The sequence below is a fragment of the Alosa sapidissima genome, chromosome 21 (genome assembly GCF_018492685.1).
Source record: "Alosa sapidissima isolate fAloSap1 chromosome 21, fAloSap1.pri, whole genome shotgun sequence".
Classification (NCBI taxonomy): Eukaryota; Metazoa; Chordata; class Actinopteri; order Clupeiformes; family Clupeidae; genus Alosa; species Alosa sapidissima.
In genome coordinates this window covers 20,596,924-20,622,178 of record NC_055977.1, presented here as the reverse complement: position 1 = coordinate 20,622,178, position 25,255 = coordinate 20,596,924, and the positions used below count along the sequence as shown (strand labels likewise).

Here is a 25,255-nt window from a genome sequence, read left to right as displayed (position 1 = left end):
TACAGAATGTGATAATATACAAGCCATTTAGCAGCAAAAAGGACATAGACAACATTTAAAATGAAAATGTTGACTATTTCATGTAAAATTATATGATAATTTTGAATTTCATGTCAGCAACATGTTTCAAAAAAAGTTGGGAAAGGGAATGTTTACCACTGTGCTTTTGTTATCCCCGTCCCAATGTGGTATCAAATTTAAATTTAACATACATTTTCCATGAAATACTGGTAGTCAACTTTGTCTTTTTTAACATTTGATATGTTGTCTGTGTCCTTTTGGTAACTAAATATGAGTTTACGAGATTTGCAGATCATTCTGTTTTTATTCCCATTTTACACAACATCCCAACTTTTTTTGATTTGGGGTTGTATAAGAAAGTAATGGTAATGTATGTAGCAATCTGATTAGATACAGTATATACTGCACAAAGAATCATTAGCTCTTTAATTAGAATTTGTTTTACACAGATGTATGTTGCATGACATTATACTGTTTTCTAGAACAAAGTGGAGGAAAATAGCCAGAGATTCAGTCCAGCAGTTGATGGTGAGTTTCAATCTAACTATCTTTACAGACTTCCGCTGTAGTGTGACTTAAATGTACGTGTGTAATTAATGTGTTTTCTGAGTGACTTCGCCCTCTCCTCAGACAGCATACATCTACCTTATGGTCGCCCTGCTGCTATGTTCGAAACCAAATATTTTCTCCTATACCATGGTGACTTTGTTAGTGGATACAGTGAGGAGCTAGCTATGCCTTTGTGGACATCATTCACTATTCCTAAACAGGTAAGCTTCTTCATAACTTTTACACCTTAACTAATCATCATAACCTCCAGTAATCATACAAGACTAAACTGTAAAGCCCATCAAGTACAGTTCAAGTGAGAAAACTCTGAACTTGTCAAAAGCATTTGTTTTTTGTTGTTGCCCACATTATGTAATATTTTGGGTAATATGTTGGGTTTTAGGTTGACAAGAGAACCTGTGATAGCCCAGCACACCTGCTTGATCAGGTGGAAGTTCATTTGGTCCAGCACAAAGGTCCACATTTGAAAGCCAAATCAACAGCCTATGAATAAACTAGATTTAAATACACAAACATGGCTGATAAATGACTCAGATAGGCCACCTTGGTCACCCTTATCGGTTAAACAAAAAAACAAAAGAGAAGCACCTGTCTGCCTGTTCCAGTCACGATTAAGTCTCTTTGGTGTCTTTCAACCTGCAGATGGAGTAGTAGTACTCACTACCGAGTAGAGAACTGGATCTATTGTTTAAAATAGTATTTTAAAGTCCACTGATAAGATGAACAATTCCTGTGGTTGTAGTTTTGTTATTTCTGCTGTGGATGTGTTCTCTGCTGGTAAAGGATTAGTCAAATGGATATTTATGGCCTTCCCTTGAAACGGCATAAGCGGCCGCAAACCGCCAGCAAAAACATTTCATTGTTTTGTCTACAAATGTTATCTTAAGTTTCCAAATGGACTTGAAATTATACATGTATTTGCAAAGTAATTCTTTGAATCCAGCACCTATATAACATTACAACGCCTCATAATGACTGACATAAGTCTATAGGATTAGACATAGTAATACATAAACTGCACTCCTAGAGTGTTATGATGTTATTATAGAAGCCCTTACAATTTGAAGTATGTCAGTGCATATTACAGCTACTTTTCCCATTGCCATTGTCAAGATGTAAAAGAGGCTATATAATGCATTGGTAGTTCAAGCTACAGAAGTTTATAGTAAAGTATGGTAAAACTTTACGAGTGAAGTCATAACTACTCTTGAATGGTTATAGATTTATATAAAATATTATGACTACTTTGTAACCCTTTATGAATGTGTTTTACAGTATAATGTTGTATGGATACTGAGTTTGAGTAATGTTTTCCTATATAGAAATCACTTACAACTTACATATATTTTAAATACATTTTAAAACAGGAAATATTTAATATTTAATATGTATAAAAAGGAAATCATTTTTTACCCTTCAGACTGCACTCCTATTGTAAGTATTATGTGCAATTGAGACTTGTGCTTATTACATGTAAAAATCGCTCTGTGAAACTGTATTTCCTTGCAGTCCAGAGTTTGTTTATCAAAGCACTTCCCTTCCTAAAAACATTTACAACAACTGAAGAACTACATCAGAATTTCCATTCTCCTTAGGAGCATCTGAGCACCATCTCTATCCCTGTCTCTCTCTCTCTCTCTGTTCTACCTAAACACATTTCCCTGGCTCTATTGGTCTGCACGCTTACAGCTCTCATTGTCAGTTTCCATCTGCCGCCTCCACAGACTCAGATTGAGCCAAGAGCCAAAAAAGCTGAGGCATGGCTGGGTAACATCATAATATTCCTGACATCATTTTGGGCTTTCAGAGAATTGCATAGATGTGTTTTTAACTCATGCATTGCTGTCCGTTGATGAGGTCATGCTGAGGGTTGGCGTCAGTGAGTAATACTATTGAGTTGCTCGGTGTCAGTGAGTTACATTATAAAATGTTTAATTAATCATTAGTTGATGAGTGGTTATTTGTCATTGACCAAATTTGAACACTTCGTCATGGAGCTTCGACCGCATAATAAAAAAAGACGCCCGTCTGAGTCTCTTTCCATCTGCACGGCACTAATGGCTTGTGATTCATGCTTCCTTTCAGACAGATAGTACGCCCCTTCCGCTGCCTGTCAGCGACTGTGTGAGGGCAGATGTCCGCATCCCACAGGCCAACAGCCAGGCATGCTCAACCTATTCTCAAGAGTCTGAGCTCTCCAATGGCTTCCTCTACCCGCCAGGTCAGTCTGGGTGGGATTTGTCATCATAAATAATTGTCTTTCATGTCTTCATGCATATGCGTGTGTGCCCTAGGGGGTGGGAGTGTTTGTAGACTGATCATCTAAAGGTGTCAAAGAATGAACATCTGATTGTCTAATGGTGTCAAAGCTTTTTTTGTGAGCTTTGTCTCTCTCACTCTCACACCCATTTTTTTTTTGTTTTTTTTTACCTCACCTAAGACTGAAAACAAATTAAAGCGGTTTAAGTAGAATAAAAGCAATAAAAGAAAAACTGATAATATACTGTACATTGAAATGAGGGAGAGAATCCACTGTACCCGTAATAACTAAGCTGACTACATTCTTAGATCTGTAATTTTGCCAAACAATACTTGGATGTGTGACTGTGAAGGTTTTTGGCAGAGACATTCTTTACTTTTACATACATTTACATACATGTGTACATACATTTACATACATTTACATTTAGTCATTGTGTCCTAGACTGTTATGACTACAGTTTTAGTAATCTGATTTGGTAATCTGATGTTTGTGCCTGCAATCTCAGAATTTGCCACCACGCCAGAAGCCAAGTATGACGCATCTTTGATCACCAACACCGCCCCAATGTACAAAGCCTTCAAGAGTGAGTATCCATGCTTTAGTAACTGTCATGTCTGGGTTATTCCTGGTGTCCATATTGTGATGTCTGAGGTTCTCACAGACTGATGTAAGTGTCATTATGAGGTGGGCGGGGAAAGTGTGTGTGTGTGTGTGTGTGTGTATCAGTAGTGCGTAAGCTGTCCGAAATTGAGCACTCCTCCGGGAAAGTAGGTCTATGGGACGTATTTGGAGAGGTTCTTAAAGAAGATGACAGCAATGTTGGTTATGTGCTTTACACTTCTTGCGAAGCCATTTAAAAGTATGACAGCCACAAAACAGACACAAATGCTACAATGTAAGCCCTCTCAGCCTAACCGAGTAACTTCAAGTGCAATTCCCAGGCCTCAAGCAATAGATTGCTTTATGTGCAGTGACCACTGGAGCACCTTTTCCGGATAGACACAAGACCTAATAACAAGTAGTGACGTGACAAGTAGACAAGTAGTAAGCAGTAAAATAATGGTGATACTTTACCACCTTTCGTTAGCCTCGGTATTTTATGATCCCACACAGGCCATGTGTAGCCCATGATAAACGTTTAGCCTACAGCCATGTTGTAAAAGTGAAACACTTTTTGTTCGTAATATCCCAGACCTGTAACGCCTCCCGGAGGGTAGTGGGGAGAACAGTCTGTGGTTGGGGTGAGAATAGTCTTTGATGATGCTGTGCTCCTTTCGCAAGCATCGCTTGCCCTGGATGGCCTCGACGGAGGGGAGTGAGGAACCGGTGATGCATTGGGCAGTTTTCAGTTCAGTTTTCGGTCGTGGACAGAGCAGTTGCCATACCAAACTGTGACACAGTTGGTGAGGATGCTCGCGATGGTGCAGCGGTAGAAGTTCACCAGGATCTGGAGAGACAGGTGGACCTTCTTTAGTCTCCTCAGAAAGAAAAGACGCTGGTGAGCCTTCTTGATCAGGGTAGAGGTGTTGAGAGGTCCTCAGAAATGTGGACACCCAGGAACTTTAAGTTGGTGACATGCTCCACCTCAGTCCCGTTGATGAGAATGGGGGTGTGTGTGCCAGCTTTAGACTTCCTGAAGTCCACAATGAGCTCTTTGGTCTTTTTGGTGTTGAGAGCGAGGTTGTTGTCAGTGCACCACGATGTTAGGTGCTGGACCTCCTCCCTGTAGGCCGTTTCATCGCTGTTGCTGATGAGACCAATCACCATAGTGTCGTCTGCAAACTTGACAATGGTTTTAGAGCCATGTACAGGTGTACAGTCGTAGGTGAAGAGGGAGTAGAGGAGAGGGCTCAGTACACATCCCTGTGGTACGGCGGTGTTCACAGTGATGGTTGAGGAGGTGTGATTATCTAACCTAACAGACTATTGGTTAGGAAGTCCAGAATCCAGTTACAGAGGGAGGTATTGATGCCCAGTTCACCCAGTTGGTCATCAGTTTGGAGGGGATGATGGTGTTGAATGCTGTACTAAAGTCAATGAACAGCATTCTCACATAGGTGTTGCTATTGTCAAGGTGGGACAGGGCAGAGTGAAGTGCCATAGAGATGGCATCCTCTGTGCTCCTGTTCTGATGTAGGCGAATTGGAAGGGGTCCAGTGAGGGTGGTAAGCAGGTCTTGAGATGGGCCAGGATCAGCCTCTCGAAACACTTCATAATGATGGCGTGAGTGCAACTGGGTTAGTGACAGTCGCCTGGGCTAGTGACAGATTAAATATGTCAGTCCAAACCTTAGTCAGCTGTACAACACAGGCCCTGATTACGCGTCTGGGGATACCATCAGGACCAGCAGCATTACGTGCATTAGTCCTGCTCAGTGCCACATACACATCGGTGGTGGAGAGTGTGAGGGGCTGGTGATCTGCAGAGACCACTGCCTTGATAGCCACCTCCTTGTTGTCCCTATCAAAGCAGCCATAGAGTAACGACACCCTTAATACCCATGGCCTGTATCTCTTCACAAACAAGGAATGTATTTGTATGAGACTCATGCCCACAGAGGTAGATAATGTACCCTGTGCAGTCTTTACCCTATTGTTCCTCTCTCCTTCAGAAATCTGGAGCTACTTCCAAGACACCTTGCTGAGGCGCTACACAGAGGACTTGAATGGAGCGAATGTCGTTGCTGGACCCATTTTTGACCATGACTATGATGGGCTCCGAGACACCGTGGAGAAGATCAGACAGTGAGCAGCAAAGATTTCACCATTTCCATATCATGGCGGGATTGACCAGAAAATATCAGTCATGTGTCATGTCACCAGTGTTCAGAGTGTAGTTGATGTAGATTACTGTAGATTTAGTCTAAAACTGTCACACTTCATAGTCACTTCATGGTAATAAATAATTCATGTGAGATAGAAAGTACAATGATATTTCAAAATGATGTTTAACAGGATTACGTTCTGAATGCTGCCGTTACCATCAGTCAAAGACTGATACAGATCCTCAATAGTAAATGGTTGAATTATGCTTTTAAGACCAAAATGAGAGAGGTTTTAAAATCATCCTAAAGCATTTATGCAGTCCAGCAGACAGTCATATTTCATATCTGGAAGGGAAGGGTGTGAGAGTGGGAGTCAGTGTCTTTTGCCTGTGTTTTTGGAGCAGGCATGCAGGGGATGCGGTGCCAGTCCCAACCCACTATTTTGCCATTATCACCAGCTGCGCCGAGGTCAATCAGACGGCAGACACCTGCGAGGGGCCACTCAAGGTCTTCTCCTTCATTCTGCCCCACCGGCCAGACAACGATGAGAGCTGTAATGTGAGTCCTTGATCACTTGTTCTTATATTGGTGGAGATCATTTAGAGCACCTAATTTAAGTTGCCTTAGCCTGCATACTCTTGCCACTTTCTTTGCAAACCTTTTTGCAAATGATGATCAAAGCCTTGCTTTTACCTGTGAGAAGTCTCGTCTGCTGTGGCTTTATTCGGCCGCTGATGGATTAGGCTACATTTGGAAGGCATTGGATTTTCTGCAAGTAAACATGGTTAGATAGCACATTTCTGACTATACTTTGTAAAGAGCGTTTCATCAGGCTGTAAGCAATTACTTCCATACTTTTTTGGTAGATCTCATTTTCATTTGGGTTTAAATTTACGTTTAAACTGTTTGACTAACTTGTTGACTTTGGGGCTGATGGAGCAGCTCTGGGGGTAAATTGTTTGTTTGTTTAGAAAGTCTTTAAAAAGTTTAGAAAGTGTTTAACAAGTGTCAGAAACTTTGAAGCTTCTATACGTTCAAGGTGGTCGCAATTTAATTTGAACTACCTCAATTTAAAGTTATTAGAATTATCATTTGAGTTTTTTCGTAAAGATACAGTTCTCTTCAAGTTACAGTGTAACAACGAAACAGGTTTTCGCCTATTTTGTTGATTGTAGCCTTTGGCAAACTACTGGCAGTAATGAACTTCAAGGTACATGAATCCGCCCTACCTTAAACATAGCGTTGGTGGCTTTCTCCTTATGTGTCAAATAACGGTGAATTTTACAAAGGTCATACATACAATGTCAGCACTCACTCATAATGTTGATGGGTATCAGTTGCCTATGAGCTACCTCCATCCAGAAGCTCAAGCTATCCTTAATGCTCAAAAAGCCATGAGTGCTTTGCGTGTGCTAGCTCATTCATTTGAAGTTGTGGCATAACTGATGGTCTTGTTGCCTTTATTGCATTTGTACTTTACGGAGCCCCTAAGGGGACATGAGCAAAAAAAAATCTAAAGTTTAGTTTCATGTGCTCACGTGAAACTTTCATGTGCGCACATGAAAGTTTCACGTGAGCACATGAAAGTTTCGTGTGCGCACACAAAACCTTTTCACATGAAACTTTCATGTGCGCATACATTTTTACAATTTTAAAAATAATAATAAAATAATTGTTTAGCAATCCCTCCATGGCTGGAGGTTTGCTGGTATGGTGGTTTTGGAGGTTTATCTTGCTGCTCCCAGAACAGCTGTGTTGCCCTATGAACTCTGCTATGTATAGCCATATTGCTAGCCAAACTAATCCCTCCATGGCTGGAGGTTACCTGGCATGGTTAATTGGAGATGTTCTGCTGCTCTCCCCTTATGCCTAAAGCTTGGAGTTAATCCTACAATTGCACCTCCTGTTGGCTGTCAGTTTGCCAGTATGGTTGTTTTAGGGGTTTATCTTGCTGCACATGGATGGGCAGGGGGCTCCCAGAACAGAGCCATACTGTCAAACGAAACATTATGCAAATGCTAATAAACTATCTGGACAACGTGACCCTTACTGAAAGATTAAAGATACATACACAAAGTCATGGACCAGTGGCATACAGCCAGTCTTCACAATATCACTCAATAAGCATAGTCAGTTCTTATGGGTATAAGTAATAACGTCTCCATTATGTGGCGGCTGCTAATAATAGCAGAGAGATGGCACAGGACTTTTTTAGCCCTATTTTTGGCCATCACAAGCTGTTGCAGTTTTCTTATGACCAACCTGTGTGTGTCTCAATTTAATTTCAGTTTAATTTCACTTATAGAGCGCCAAAACATTACACATGTCTCATGGCGCTTTACATAGTGTTAAACATTCAGCGAGAACCCATGAGTAACAGGGGCGAGGAAAAACTCCTCAGAATTAGAGATACATATAGGAAGAAACCTCGAGCAGATCCATGACTCAAGGGCCTGACCCATCTGCCTACAGTAGGGTCAGTTACAGGGCAGTAAGGTCTGTATACATGATAAATGAATAGGTTAGTTAGGTGTAGAGAATAGAACATGATGTTTAAAGCCACCTCAGGTATATGTTACAAAGAGGTAGGATGGTTACATATCCAGTATGATAATGCATGAATCCTATTTAATGTCAGAAAGTTCAAATAGTCCAGTGTAGGGAATTAATTGTCGATAGGAATTAGGAGTTGTCATAGGGCAAGTAGTGGGTCGCTAGGCTGCGTGGGCCAGGAATCCAGGCAAGGGGACAGCAACAGGCAATGGTAGGGCAGTCATAGGTGCAGTAAGTGAGGTAAGGGGGAAGAAAAGAGATATAGTGGGTTAGTATGTAACACCCACCAATGTAATAACTTCCCACCAACATAATAAACCACCAACGCAATAAAAATCTGCACATTTTAAACCCACCAACGCAATAACTTCCCACCAAGGTAGTAATTTCCCACCAATGTAATAACCCAATAAGTATTACGTTTGCAGGAAGTTATTACGTTGCTGGAAGGTTAAAAACATAATGTAATAACTTTACATCAATGTAATAAATCACTGATTTAGTGAAATGATATCTGTTTTATCAATTGTAAGGGTATAGTTGTCAACACTTGTCACCATCTAAACCAATCTCATGACCATAAAGCTTTGTACCCCCCGCCCTTTACTTTCTACCTTTACTTATTAATAATCACCTTTACTGGGAGCCAAGCAAAGCTAGACAGACAGGTCTCTGTACAGATGCAGGCGACACTATAGGCTACACATTACAAGACACCCCCAAAAAGCATAATCGTGAAATAGTAGAAATAATAAGGAAATAGGCCTGATAGTCTTTCATCAACTGACATTACCATGTGTGGTTAAGAACATTCTCCTGATAGTCAATTGATGGTCTTTTGGGCCCACACCGTTGACTAAAAGGCAGTGATGCCACCGTCGGCTTCAAGGCACCAAACCCTAACCTTAACCCTAAACATAACCCTTACCATAACCCTTGATTAACACTAGCGCCTTCCAGGCAGCACTGCCTTGAAGTTGACATAAGGGGCCCGAAAGACTAGATCCTGATAGTCTTTTGTCAACTGACATGAACGTTGCTGTGTGGATAAGAACATGCTCCTAACTATTAAATCAATCGTTATTTTTTTCTGTCAACCTGGACGAAAAATCACATCACAAGTGCTCAACTGAATATTTACTGGGCACACAAGAAAACTTCGGCATAGGTATTTCCATTTAAGGCAAGCATCGCTCAAGATGACTGGCTGACTCTCGGCAATCAACTGAAGCATGGGACAGTCCTGTTATCTTTTATGGACAGCAGGAACACTTGACCTTTTACCTCCATGTGTTAAGATGCAGCATCATGTTTGTGTGTCTGAATGTTGCTAAAAGGTATAACATGGCAAGCATTGTGCAAATGAACCAAATAAACCAAATGAACGGTCAGTGCAAATGAACGGTCAGTTGGGTTCCCACGGGTCCTTAAAAGCCATGAGAGTTCATGAAAATGAAAAAAAAAAATTATGTCGGTGGTTTATTACGTTGGTGGGAAGTTATTACGTTGGTGGGTGTTACATTAGTATTACTATAAGTCATGATGGTATATCAATGGTACTATATAGTGTTATACTAAAGAGAGAAAAGGCAAGAGAGGGAGAGTTGAGAGAGAGGGGGGAGAAGAGGGAGTTGAATGGCAAGACAGAGAGAAGAGGTAGGAGAGAGTTGAGAGAGAGAGGGAGGGAGGGGGAGAGAAGAGGGGTTGTACGGCGTGACACATGAAAAGTCCATGACAGCGCTATGCTATAGCATTGTCTCCTAGGCTGCCAAAAATGAAAACAAGTAGACTACACCTACAGCCTTGCTCTGAGATATTGTTTAGGAGTGTTTTTTTAATAACCTTGGTCTCAAAGGCCTCCTCCTTGCTAGAATTTAAGATGCAGTCTACCTCCAAAATAAACACCTCACTGGAATCCTCATTGATAGTACCAGCACCCCCACCCCACCCACCCACACACATACACAGACAGACAGGCACACAAACACACACACATACACACACATAAACTGTATACATTTTCGCATGTGTTCCCCCCTCTCTGTCTATTACTGTCTGTCATGTCATTAGGGTTCTCCCAAGTATGGCCCTAGGAAAACTTGAGTAAACATATGATTTCCACTTAACAAAATGGCAAATACAATTATGGTGCACACATGTGTGACCAGACCCTGTGTGCAGAGTGCAGACCCTGTCTAGCAAATGTTGATCTCACTATTATTAACGTCCTCTTATGCCTATAAACAGTTTAAAATATTTCTCACTAAATTGCCATTTCATTGGGGTTTCAGTTGATGGAAAAAAACTGTTACATAAGAACTTAAGATGGCTGTTTATGTTTACATGAGCCTCAGCAAGTCGCAACTCGATAGAACTGGCTTAAGCATAAACACATGTTGGAAAGCACCCAAGCCCTCGGAGTAACTGATTTTTAATGCTAAAGGTCTTTGAAGTTTTAACATGTGTGGTGCTAATTTGAAACAGTAACCACCACGAATAGGCTTTAGTCAGGTCAGGCTTTAAATGAGAGTTGGTTTAGCCTGGAAGTCCAGACCCAAATAAAAAAGATTAAAGGAGAATTCCTAAAGGAGATTCCAAAAATAATTCAGTGGAAATGCATGGATTCCAGTTTCCAGTTTCCAATCCATGCATTTCCACTGAATTATTTTTGGAATCTGATCCCTTATCATACCTGTTCATTCTTACTCGTCGCTCGACTTATCGTGACTAAATTCAAGATGGCTGCAAACGCTAAACTTCGTGAAGATACTGTCTGTATAAATCGTCTTGTAAGTAAACTACCAGTGCTTTTTCAAAGTTCTCAATGTCTCGTTTTAAATGTCAGGGCCCTCGGAAGTCTACCAATGAAGTGTGGAGATACATTGAGCCTCGTAAATGGGTGTAAAACAGTGATTTATTTGCATGGCTAGCCCGATGCCGAAGCACCACTATTGAAAAAGCTGTTGGTAGCATCGGCTAACTAGCGCCAGATTTTGGAGTGCAGGGGACTAGCCGAGATGGGCTATGAGACATACGTTCACACTCGGTATCATGTTTCAATACACTTTAGGTCAATATCACACCGGAATTCTCCTTTAAGGGTCTGGCATTGAGTAATGAAAATGGCCAAACTTGAGGGGCGGCACCAAGCATGCATTTGAAAATATCACTGCTCGCAATTGGATAACACTACGACCAATGTTTAGTGACTGATTCCAGACTGTGATGTTGCAGCACTGTCGTCATCTGTTTAGCTCGCCTCTGGCCCGCCTACATCAGATACACCGATGTGATTGGTGCAGGTCGGCTATAAGGGTATAGTTAAAGGGGAAATCCGGTGTTAAATGGGTTTTACATACTGTATGTTAAGTATGACCACAAGATAGAGTCATGGACGAGGGGTGACCCTATCCAGACCCGAAGCATTCCGAAGATTCCATTTTTTACCGATTCTTCCATAACGCTAATAACGCTAGCAAACCGGGCATCGGTTCTACTGCACATAAATCGCTTCTTTTAACCCATCTACGAGGCTAACAAGAGCTCCATACTTTGTCAACAGTGTAATTAGGTTCTTAACATTTAAAACGAGGTATTGGCAACATTATATGTGTGGTGTGCTGAAAGTTTATTTAGAAGACAGTTTATACACACACTACTACAGTAGAAGTAAAGATGTAGAGGTATTCATACTGTGTAGAAAAATTATGAAACAGTATAATTATAATGCTTCTTAACATGAAATTGCAAAGTATTTGGGGAGTTCATCATCTACAGTAAATCATATTATTTAATATCATAAATATTCAGAGAGTTGAAAAACAATATTGGATGGCTGTGGTCTTTTGGACCTCAGATGGCACTGCATTAAAACCAGATCTATTTCTGTAATGAAAATCATTGTATGGGCTCAGGTAAACCTCTGATAACCATTGGCGATGAGCACAGGTTGATACTCAATTCACAAATGCTAGTGATGCTAGTATAAACCTTACCATGCAAAAGAAGAATTGTATTTAGAGGTGATACAGAAATACCACAGTCTCATCTGGGCCTGAGCTTGTTTAAAATGGACTGAGGTAACGTGGAGAAACATGGTGAGATCAATCAACATTTGCCATTTTGTTTTTGAAATCATGGACTCCTCTGGGCTATAGGGACTATTAAACTATCCAACTACCCAACTTGTTATAGTGCTCAGTTCAAACCCCAGCATCTATGACTGTGTTCTGGTGCATTAGTGCCTACAGCATGGGTATGTTGCACATGCAAGGGACAATCAATTCTGATCACAATAAACTAGCCTAACTAAACCATTTTCAATGGGCATATCCCGTTATGTTATTCATCACAATAAACTAGCCTAACTAAACCATTTTCAATGGGCATATCCCGTTATGTTATTATTCAAAACATCAGCAAGAGAAAGCTAAACTGTTTCAACCAATATTCAGGGAACGTTCCTAAGAGGTTCCGTGACAGTTGCTAAACTATACCTTTAGAGAATGTTCTTGGAACGTCAGTTAAAGGATAAAAAAAATATCCTTATATAGGCTAACATTTTAGGAATGTTCCCTGACAGTTGCATAAAACTATACCTTTAGGGAACATTCTGGGAACGTCAGTTAAAGGATAAAAAATGTATCCTTAATATAACCATCAGGGAACATTCCCAAAAGGTTCCCTGGAAGTTGCACAAAACTATACCTTTAGGGAACGTTCTGGGAACGTCGGTTAAAGGATAATGTTGTCTATGTCCTTTTTGCAGCTAAATATGAGTTTACGAGACTTGTCACATTCTGTTTTGTATATTATCTTTTTCTGATTTGGGGTTGTAAATGTTGATTGTTAATTGAATCATGACGGACCTCTTTCTGTGGCCCATTCTATAATTGAATTAGTCGCCGATTGGCTCTCCAGCTTTCAGGTGAGAGTCTGGTGTCAACATAGAAACCTTATTAACATCCGAACACCATTTGGCAAATTTACATCACTCAGCCTCCTTGTGAGAGCCTGGCACCAATGTAGTTTCAACTTCCAGTTAATAATTTGTTTCACTCAAACAGATTTTGTAGGGCAAAAGATCAATAATCTTACAATATACTATATATGTGTTATGTCCTTACATACTTATTGAACTATACTTATATACTAACTAGACCATGTGGAGAGTATGCAGCATATTCAATACTCTTATTATGCAATACGGCAACACAAAACAAATAGCAGCATACACTATACCCATAATATGTCAGCTCAACTTATGCGACACAAACTTCTGGGTTGCAAAGTCTGATGTAGCTAGAAAACTTTATCTAGTGATTATCTCTGATGATGACAAGCAAAAAGTCAATAAATAGAGAGCAGTTGTGTAAAGTCAATAAATAGACAGCAGTTGTGTGAAGTTCTGATTGGACACAGTTGTGTGTTGTGTTTACCTGAAAGTTAGCTTGCTACTGGGTAATGTATACTGTATGTGCAGGCAGTCAATTGTGTCACCGAGGAGTGGCTCTTATCAACAGTCTCCCTTTGACCTTTTGATGGGAGACAGCTGATAGATAGAGATAGATTAGATATCTCTAGATAGATAGATACTTTATTGATCCCTAGGGGAAATTCAAGGTCACAGTAGCATACAGACACACACACATTCACTAACAGCAGAAAAAGTAATTAAAAGTATATAATATAAAAAACACAACTAAGCAATAAGGACTGTAGAAGATAAAGAATATACTAAAATACAAATTATACTAAATAAAACTTAATCTAAATCAATTCTAAAAAACAGTATCCACATAGTGGGTGATTAATCAATCAGGTGCGCTTGCAATGACTGAAGCAGGGACTGAGCCTGTGGTCCTCTGTGCATAAGGTAAGGTAAGGTGCTCTTTGTGAATGAGTGTCATGGTGATGGTGCAAATGAGTAAGTCAAACAGTACAACAGTGCAAGAATAAAGTCTATAATATATCTATGTATAAATAACTATATTAAGAAAGGTATAAGTGTAGTCACAGTTTGGCTGTGGCATGGAGGGAGGGGTTGTGCATCACGCAAACAGTGAGGCAGAAGACAATGGTAAAGTGGCTAGTGGACAGACAGTTCAAGACATGGAGGTGGTGAAAAGGCAGACAGACTATGCGGAGAAGTCTATTTCTCCTCTTCCCTTAAGTGATGCATTGAACAGTTCAATGGCCCTGGGGATGAATGACCTCCTCAGTCTGTCTGTTGTGCAAGGCAGTGAGCGAAGTCTCCAGCTGATCAGGCTCTTCTGCTTAACAATAGTGCTGTGGAGTGGATGACACTCATTGTCCAAGATGTTGATCAGTTTGTTCAGGGTCCTTTTGTCAGATATTGAAGTGATGCACTCCAGTTCAGCTCCCACTACAGAGCCAGCTTTCCTTACCAGCCTGTCAAGTCGCCCCGCATCCTTCTTCTTTGTGCTTCCTCCCCAACATACCACTGCATAGAAGAGGACGCTGGCAACAACAGACTGGTAGAACATCCTGAGGAGCTTGCTGCACACATTGAAGGAGCGTGGCCTCCTCAGGAAGTACAGCCTGCTCTGCCCTTTTTTTTGTAGAGTGCGTCAGTGTTGGCTGACCAGTCCAGTTTATTGTCCAGGTGGAGACCCAGGTACTTATAGGTGCTTACCACCTCGATATTGACCCCATCAATGGAGACTGGTAGCAGAGTGGGCTTAGACCTGCGGAAATCCACCACCATCTCCTTGGTCTTTGAAGTGTTCAGTTGGAGATGATTGAGTTTGCACCATTGCACAAAGTCCTCCACCAGGCTTCTATACTCCTCCTCCTGCCTGTTCCTGACACACCCCACAATTGCAGTATCGTCAGAAAACTTCTGCATGTGGCATGACTCAGTGTTGTAGCAGAAGTCAGATGTGTACAAGGTGAACAGGACTGGAGAGAGCACAGTTCCCTGTGGCACTCCGGTGCTGCTGATCACAGTGTCAGAGAGACAGTTCTTCAGTCTGACGAACTGTGGTCGCTCCGTCAGGTAATCTGTGATCCAGGTTACCAGGTGAGCGTCCACACCCATCTGCAAGAGCTTGTCTCCCAGTCTGAGGGGTTGGATGGTGTTAAAAGCACTTGAGAAATCAAAGAACATGATTCTCACAGCACTTTTCCCCTTGTCCAGGTGAGAATGTGTCCTGTGTAGAAGATAAGTGATGGCATCGTCCACGCCCACTTTCTCCTGGTATGCAAACTGTAACGGGTCTAGTGCATGGCGTACCTGGGGTCTGAGCATACCTAAGACGAGTCGCTCCATTGTCTTCATCACATGTGATGTTAGAGCGATAGGTCTATGCAGTATCGTCAGACCCGTTACAGTTTGATCTGTGTGTCTGATGGCTGTTGACTGAGGTCGCTGTCGCCTCATTGTTCGTGATTGCCGTGTGGGGGAGGGGTGCAATATCCAGTGATGGTGGGGGTACGATAGCCTGTGATGGTGGAGGTGAGTGTTGCACTGGTATTGAGGGGGTGTGGGGGTGGGGGCTTGGGGATGACCACCTCCTTGATGTCCCTGTCAAGGCTGCCAGAGTCGTGGACGCCTCAGCAGGCACAGGCAAGGAGGCGTCAGGCGGGGGCAAAGCGTGAGGTGGTGATGGTTTAGGTCGTTGGGTGTGAGGTGGTGATGGTTTAGGTCGTTGGGTGTGAGGTGGTGATGGTTTAGGTCGTTGGGTGTGAGGTGGTGATGGTTTAGGTCGTTGGGTGTGAGGTGGTGATGGTTTAGGTCGTTGGGTGTGAGGTGGTGATGGTTTAGGTCGTTGGGTGTGAGGTGGTGATGGTTTAGGTCGTTGGGTTTGAGGTGGTGATGGTTTAGGTCGTTGGGTGTGAGGTGGTGATGGTTTAGGTCGTTGGGTGTGAGGTGGTGATGGTTTAGGTCGTTGGGTGTCACCAGGATGCAGAGCTGGAGAGACTGGGAGGCTGGGAGGTGGGGATAGGGCACGCAAACAAGTGCAGTGCCTGAGTCTGCAGGGGGTGGTGGACAGACCACTCCCATTGGAGCTGGAGCAGGGCAGTCAAACCTGTTGTAGAAGTGGTTCAACTGGTTCGCCCTGTCCAGGTCCCCCTCCACAGAGCTGCTGCTCTTCTTCAGGCCAGTTATAATTTCCATGCCGTCCCATGACAGATACAGATAGATAGATAGATAGATAGATACTTTATTGATCCCCAGGGGAAATTCAAGGGTACACAGGGAACAGAGGGAGTTAATGGTTGTTTTATAGAAACATTTCTTCCTCGCTTTCTTTTTCAATTTTACCTTTCTTTCTTTTTAATTCTGCCTTTCTTTTTGCAATTGTTGGCTGTTGACTATTGGTAAATGGAGTTGGATTCAATGACCACTTGTTCTGGCCAAAAATCAATGTATCATGCATGAATGATATGCCATGGCATATCATTAACACACAACTCATTTTGCCATGGTATATCATTATGCCCCTGGGTCACCATATTAAGTGTATTCTTTCACTTTTGGGGTGTAAAACTTGAGAAAGGCCACAGGCTGAAACATCTCTTATTAAACCAATGTGGCATCTGTGCAACCAGAGTACGCGCTCTCCCTGTTTTTTATATCACATATCCTGTGACCAGCACCTCACAAAGCTCCTACGTAGATTCGATGTGCATTCACTTTTTCAACACAAATATCATTATGTTGGCAAATGAAATTTGGTTATCAAGTTTACTTTCAGAATGCCATCATGGATTATGAAAGTGCAGGTGCTCAATGAGTCTCTCAAAAGCCAAGGTAAGTTCAAGAGATGGTATTATGGCACGTTCCTGACAGAATGAACTTCAGCCCCTGGGGATACCCAGAAGATGATTAAGCAGTTGGCTGGAATGGGTGTGTCAAGGGAATAAGGATGCATGAGGACGTAGGCAGTGAGGTTCTGGGGCGGAGCCCTGCCACTGGGATAGTGATGTTATATTGCTGGGAGGTGGAGGTTTGGCTGTGTTTCACTCGGCACATGTGACCTCTGACATCACTCACATGACTGGTGACCCCTGTGTTTTACAGAGTGTCGAGGAGGAGTCTCGCTGGGTGGAGGAGGTGCTAAAGATGCACACAGCACGCGTGCGCGATGTCGAGATCCTCACGGGCCTGGACTTTTACCGCGCCACCGCGCTGGAGTACACGGACATCCTAACCCTAAAGACTTACCTGCACACGTTTGAGGGCGAGATCTGAAGAGAGCCATAAGAAAAACAAACAAAAAAACCTGCCGCGTCCCCTCCGACACCCCGACCTCCTACTCTCTCGTTCTTGCTTTCTCTTTCTCTCCCTCCTCTCTCTTTCTCTCTCTCTCTAGTCCTGATACATCTCTGATGCCTAGGTGTATATTTTTATACAATTTGTCATATTTATTATTCATTAAAAAGAGAAAATAACAATACTGTGCCACACTTTAACACTAGTTCCCATAGCATTTCCTGTATGTGTCTGAAATAACATTTATCTCACATTGGTCTTGTATTTTGTATGTGAACAATTGTGAATTAGGACCATGTATGTGTGTGTGTGTGTGTGTGTGCGTGTGTGTGCGCGCGCGCGTGTGCTTATGTCTGTGTGTTTATGCGTGTGTTGGGAATTGAGATAGTAATAGGATTGGTTGCAGGACATTTTAGCAACACTGGTCTATGAACAGTGAAGGGGACCCCATATACCATACCACTACACTTACATTCTGACTTGCTGTTGTGTTCCTGTTCAGAACTTAAACTTTTTACTTTAACTGTCACCTCCCATGATACATGTAAGTGAGGAAATGGACTTGAGGAATGGACTTTTGTCTCATGGCAACACATAAGAATCTCATAAAACCTTAACCCTCCCAACATAAAAAATCTTCCAATAATAATAAACCACATAGGCTACCGAGGATTTGATCTGTGTAGTTCCCCTATTTAAGATACTGTATCCATTAACATGTGGCATGGTTTTGATCTGAATAAATTCACGTAATGTCAAACATGTGCTTATAAATCTTTTATTGCATTCTGTCAGACTATGACCATTAAGATCAATTACACTGCACAACATTATGAGCTTCCTTTAGGATTTAAAGGAGAATTCCGGTGTGATATTGACCTAAAGTGTATTGAAACATGATACCGAGTGTGAACGTATGTCTCATAGCCCATCTCGGCTTGTCCCCTGCACTCCAAAATCTGGCGCTAGTTAGCCGATGCTACCAACAGCTTTTTCAATAGTGGTGCTTCGGCATCGGGCTAGCCATGCAAATAAATCACTGTTTTACACCCATTTACGAGGCTCAATGTATCTCCACACTTCATTGGTAGACTTCCGAGGGCCCTGACATTTAAAACGAGACATTGAGAACTTTGAAAAAGCACTGGTAGTTTACTTACAAGACGATTTATACAGACAGTATCTTCACGAAGTTTAGCGTTTGCAGCCATCTTGAATTTAGTCACGATAAGTCGAGCAACGAGTAAGAATGAACAGGTATGATAAGGGATCAGATTCCAAAAATAATTCAGAAACGGAAGAAACTGGAATCCATGCATTTTCACTGAATTATTTTTGGAATCGCTAAACTTCGTGAAGATACTGCCTGTATAAATCGTCTTGTAAGTAAACTACCAGTGCTTTTTCAAAGTTCTCAATATCTCGTTTTAAATGTCAGGGCCCTCGGAAGTCTACCAATGAAGTGTGGAGATACATTGAGCCTCGTAAATGGGTGTAAAACAGTGATTTATTTGCATGGCTAGCCCGATGCCGAAGCACCACTATTGAAAAAGCTGTTGGTAGCATCGGCTAACTAGCGCCAGATTTTGGAGTGCAGGGGACAAGCCGAGATGGGCTATGAGACATACGTTCACACTCGGTATCATGTTTCAATACACTTTAGGTCAATATCACACCGGAATTCTCCTTTAAAGGAGAAATCAGACGTTTTTTCACATAGATCACCAAGGACACAAGGTTTTACTTTTACTTAGCTTGAGTTGCTGCAGCCAGGCAGCTACAGCGTTACACGCTGGGAGCGTGTTTGTGAGCCCCCATGATAATGCCCCCAGAGTATAGCACAGTAGCTGCCTGGCTGCTTTAGTTGATATTACTGTACATGATTTATTAGGATTTATTACACGGCTCTTCAGAATGCTGAAAGTTTCATTGACATGAATGTGCCTTCCCAACGTTCGGAGGTCTGTTAAATCTATTTCTACCATGGTCTAGGTTGAAAAGGGTGTCGTTTAAAAAGTGATATAGGCCTACACCTATGAAGTAGATCTGGTAAAAAAAAGTTTAATCGCCGTTCCATATCAATGCTTATGAATGGTAACTATAACAACGATAGTAGGACAACGGTTGAGCCTGGAGGCAGGCTTTGCAACAATGGAATCAACTGTAAACAAGCTAACTGCATGCTATCTCTGTTATAACTGAACTAATGAGCTTCTTTTTAAACGTAACCACGTGTTTCCTTTGCTTTACAGTGGCAACCGGGTGATACGCGGGATAACAGCCTTCGAGGTGTGTCCAGTTATAGGCTACAGAATTAATGGTAACACTTTACTTGACGGGTGAGTTCATAATATATTAATAGCAGCTGTCATAAACTGCACATAAATAATTCATGACTGTTTCATGAGACATGACTCAACATTCATACCAAACCTTTCATGAATGTGGAAAACAGAACGACGACAACGACGCAAAGCAGCATTGCCGTTTTTGATCCAAAACTCTTACCTGATCACGTCACATCTGAGTCAATGGGCTACTCCAGTGCCAAAAAGACAGAACATGGTCATGCAAATAATTTTTGTTTCATAAAAATGTATTTGTTTTATGGTGTAGGTCTATCATTTGCAGATGATTTCTCATCTTTGGAATGTCCAACCGTTCCAGGTTACACAAATACGGGTCAGCTGAATGTAGGCTATTTACCTACCAGAGTTAAACTCAGTGATTACGAATACTTCACAACTTGTATAGTAAAGTGACATTCGATGTAGACTTCATAAGATATTCATGAAATATTTACAAAGGCTGGAGAGAAAAACGGCAATGCTGCTTTGCGATTGTTGGACTTTTATTTTGACAAGTTGTCGTCGCTATGTCTTCCACATTCATTAAAGGTTTGGTATGAATGTTGAGTCATGTCTCATGAAACAGTCATGAATGCTTTATGTGCAGTTTATGACAGCTGCTATGAATGTGTTATGAACTCACCCGTCAAGTAAAGTGTTAATCGGGTGGAGGCCCTCATCCATTATTTCCGTATAACAGGACACCTCGGCGGACGTTATCCCTTACATAATCACCAGCAAAGTATATAATCACCGCTGGCGATTTATTTTATTTTGGAAGACACGAAACGGTAGCAAAATCATTTTAAAAGACCCATTGTGTTAAGTTTCTTTTCTTGTTTTGGCAAGTAGCCGTATAATAAGAGGGATAATGTATTGTCTGCCGGTAATTATCAGAAAATAAGTCCCTTCAGGTCGAAGCAAAACCCCTTTCGCCAGTGGTGGAGGAAGTACTGAAACTCAGTACTTAAGTAAAAGTACAAATACACAGAGAAATATTTACTTTAGTAAAAGTAAAAGTACCACAATGACAACCCTACTTAAGTAAAAGTAAAAAATAGCCTACCTGCTTTTAAATGTACTTTAAGTATTAAAAGTAAAAGTATTTGCATAATGATTTATTCTCTTAATATCTATATTCTAAAAGGAAAAATCAGTATGGGCTGTGGCATTTTAATTAAAGGAACCATATGTAAGATTGTGGCCAAAACTGGTACTGCAATCACTTTCAAAATACTGAAGAGCGGTGTATCCCCTCCCCCTCCCCCCTGACTCGAGGTTGCCAACCCTGATGTGAAACACTACTGACTTCGTGATTAGTAGATAGGTGGAGGGTGGCGCATCAGGCCAAAACACAACATGACATGACAAAACACAACATCAACATCAGTTGAGGGCTGCAACTTCACTTTTTAAATGACAATATCCTGGCCGGACTACTGTTGTCAGTGATATAAGTATTTGAAATGAACATGATTTCTTAATGTCTAGTGACATATCAGGGCCATTTTATGATTAATTGAAATATTTTTCTTACATACGGTTCCTTTAAGCTATAGTTTTAGGTTATACTCGACTAGATAGTTTTAAGTTAATGCAATTGTGCTTACCATCTGTGGCCCAGTTTACATTCTGACCTACAATTCTAGAGACTGTAATTCTGGTTATCTACTAGGGTGATCTGCTGAGTAATATCATTCAGCAAAACACGAGAGCCTGAAGTTTAACGGGGTAGACAAGGGAAACGTCGGGTGGATCGTAATGCCAATTATGCTGATTGAACAGAAAAGTTGCTGAGAAAGGTGTCTTTATGATTAAGTTCAGTTTCACTTGCGCAGACGCATAGACATTGAATGAGCGCTCACGTTACTACCCCCCAATTGTAGGCTATGCATCTTTATTTAATCACACACAATTAAGGAATATTTCCTAATCTGGAAAATGTTACGTTTTTTCCGGCCACCGGTTCATTAATAGTCTACCATTCATTTGTGCCGCAAATGATCAGACGTGTGACAGAAGCATGGGCATAGCCTGTAACTTCGCTGATCCGCGGATAGCAATCTCATCGGAGAGGAGGCCCTAACGCTGCAGATAACAGACAGAGAAAGGCACAGCACACAGTTGCATGTACAGTGTAGCCATGGGTCTGGTAAATATAGCCTACCGAATGCAGATGGCTACAAGCTCACGCTTTGCCTGGTATAGACTAGAAGCTTATGTTTCTAAGAATGCACGTAGCGCTCCAGAATCTTTGGTAGCAACCCCCCGGTAAAACAAACGTGTTTGTCAGAGAGAGAAAAAAAAACTGATTATAAAATGTATCGTACACTGTAAAAAATAATAAGTAATGGTTACTTGAAAAAAGGGTGGAAGCTCGTTGCCTTAAATAAGTTAAGTAAACAAAACTTTTCTCTTCCAAGTTATGTTTACTTGATGTCTACAAGTAATGCTTACTTAGAAGAAGTTATCCTTACTTAAGACTTTAAAGTTCTGGTTACTTACTTCCAACTAGTAAAGTTTACTTCATGCCCTCAAGTAAAGCTTACTTGAAACAAAGTTGTATTTACTACTGTTAAATGAGTTACCCTTACTTTAAGTTGTAAAGGGTACTTTATGTTGGATAGTAAAGTTTACTTGCAGAATATACACAAATAGTTGGCACTATTAGATTAGATAACTTTATTGTCATTTTGCAGAGTACAAGTACAAAGACAACAAAATGCAGTTTGCATCTAACTAGAAGTGCAAAAAAAGCAGAAAAATGCAATCTGATATACAAAGACAGGTGGTGCATAGACAGTATAAGAAATATGCGGTGTAAACAGTAGTATACAGTTGGTTTACAGAAGGTGGTTTAGAGTAATATAAATTAGGTATAAATATGTGCAGTGTATTAGCAGAATAAATATGGATATTCGGTATGAACCATATAGACATATATGTACAGTATACAGCTATGTGCAGTGTGGTAACAGTACTGTAGTGCAGAAACAGTAATATTATAACAGTAGTAAGAATACGTGTATGTGCAGGATGAATAGTATGAAGAGCAGTAGAAAATGCCATGTATAAGTGTAATTACAGTATGTACATTTGTAAATAAATAGAACACTATGGGTGGAATAGGGTAGTGCAATTGTCCGCGGGGGTTGGGTGTCCCCCGTCAAGGTTTCCATGGTCATGGTGGACACCTCAACAGGCACAGGCAAGGAGGCATTGGGCGGGGGCTTAGTTGGTTGGTTGTCACCGGGATGCAGAGCTAGAGTTCAGTAGGGTGACAGCCGCAGGAAAGAAGTTTCCTCTGAACCTGCTGGTTTGGGTGCAGAGAGACCTGTAACGCCTCTCAGAGGGGAGTGGGGTGAACAGTCTGTGGTTGAGGTGAGAACAGTCTTTGATGATGCTGCGCGCCTTACGCAAGCATCACTTGCCCTGGATGGCCTTGATGGAGGGGAGTGAGGAACCGGTGATGCGTTGGCCAGTTTTCACCACCCTCTGCAGTTTTTTTCGGTCGTATTCTGGTGTGACCTCCATGTTTCAATCAGTAGTGTTTGAGCAACTGACCTCTGACTTTCACATCCAAACAAGCACAACTTACATGTCCAGTTCATTGCTCTGCATTTTCAGTTTTCCAACTGCAAAAAGAAAAAGAGGGCAAAATTATTATCAATATGCATCTATTGGCCATGTTTAACAGCTGATTAAGTTTATCACATTAAATGTTAATTTAAATTATTTCTCCAGAGACCTAATTAATACTGTTAAGCTAAAAATATTATGATTTGGCAACTTAATTTTCTCTATTGCTTCAGGCCTAGTACATTTATCACAATAGAATTTAAAATGTCAATCATACGTTGGAATTATATGGATGCCATTTTGCACCTCAATAATGGCACATTCGTTCAAATTCCACACACTGCAACCTAAGTCCTCTTGCTAAATCACAACGAAAGATTTTAGATAAAAGACCATGGCTTTCTCAGTCAGTAAGGTTATGAGTCCAATTATCCTAATTGTTTTATCAATACAGTAGGAATATCGACGTAAACCATACACAGTTTAATCTTTACACGTTTTGAATCAACTTAGCATGCTAGCAAGCGTTTCTCATGAGAAATGGCTAACGTTAGAACTAAACTTCATTAAGAGAGCTCATGAAGACAACTGCTATTGGCAAATTTATACAGCCTAGTTCTAGACCCCAGGCGCCACCACTTCCTCATAACTTCGATAACATAAAAAATATCAAAGGGCTTGAATACCTAGAATATTTGTTTTCTGCTCTGCATGGTCTGAGGCAGTGTTAACAAAGATCTTTGGTGTTAACTCGCATAGCTGCTATCAGTTAGCTGCAAACTGTTAGCAGCTAGCGCATATATCGGCCACATAGCAAGTTGAACTTAACATTACCCCAGCTGTTAATGAAACCGAATGTACAGTTTTGCACAAATGCTGTTAGTTCAACCTATACTGTAAACATTTGACACATTAATACATACTGTAAACTTACCGGACAGAGCAAGTCACTGGTGAAGCTGCGTTACACTCCCATCCCAAAAGTCAGCCACACCGTAACACTGCCGACCGTTGGCTGTGGAATCCAGAATGCTCCCTCTGCTAACTGTGCGCGTGTGCACTGCGTGAGTCCAGTTTACTCAGGTCTGAGTTGTGAAGCTTCCTCGTGTATCTCAAGTTTTAGACCCCATTGTTGCAAGTTCGGCACATTACTAATGTTACTCTAGCAGGGCTGCCAACTTTTCAAAAAACCTTGGAGTGAGATTTGGTGGGGCCAACCAAAATTTTGCTGCGGAAATGTTTGTTTGGCTCGTTCAGCATTATACCGTACAGTAAAAAAAAAAGTACATTGGTTCTCAGGTGTAGGGACCAGGGTCCCAGAGTTAAATTAACATTGGTATCAAAGGGATCTAGCCTAATAGGACCATGGGCGATGGAGGCATTCTGAAAGTGGGTGGGACATTTCAGTGGGGGGTATGGGGGTCCTCCCCCAGAATTTTTTTTTTGGACTAGATGCAATTTCCTGAATTCTGGTACATTTTACCAGGTTATTTAGATACTTCTATATAACAAAATAAAGCCAGCCTACGAAATTAATAAAAAGTAAATCATGCATAATTTAAAAATAACTCAATATATAGGCTACTTGGCTACGCAATAAGGTTTCCATTACAGCACTGCGGACGTTCAATGAACGCATGAAAGCGGATACAGTAAATTCAATATCAAACTAAAGCGAAAATGTCATGCTTTTGAAGGCCTACCATTGTGCAGTCTAGCTGTGGTTAGTGACGTGATGCTGTTAATGGGGAGTTTTACATAAACCTATAGGTTATTATTTATTTGGCGTACAAACAGCACTGGTATTTCGCACGACAATAGTGGGGGGGTCCAAACTAACAATTTTAAAAAGTGGGTGGGTGTTTTGTAAGAATTTAAGAAATGTTTGTATATTTTAACTTTTAAATGCATCAATCTGG

At 41.3% G+C, this 25,255-nt stretch overlaps 1 protein-coding gene across 1 annotated transcript in view; it reads left to right on the top strand.

The window, feature by feature from the left end:
• LOC121695410 (ectonucleotide pyrophosphatase/phosphodiesterase family member 2) overlaps positions 1-18,169 on the top strand; it is a 30,311-nt gene extending 12,142 nt beyond the window's left edge. Inside the window, exons 20-26 of the mRNA XM_042076211.1 lie at positions 504-549; positions 652-791; positions 2,677-2,812; positions 3,360-3,437; positions 5,466-5,598; positions 6,023-6,176; positions 17,218-18,169. Coding sequence (XP_041932145.1) covers positions 504-549; positions 652-791; positions 2,677-2,812; positions 3,360-3,437; positions 5,466-5,598; positions 6,023-6,176; positions 17,218-17,388 — 858 coding nt within the window. The 3' untranslated portion in view covers positions 17,389-18,169. The remainder of the gene's footprint in view (positions 1-503; positions 550-651; positions 792-2,676; positions 2,813-3,359; positions 3,438-5,465; positions 5,599-6,022; positions 6,177-17,217) is intronic.
• The last annotated feature ends 7,086 nt before the right edge of the window (positions 18,170-25,255 follow it).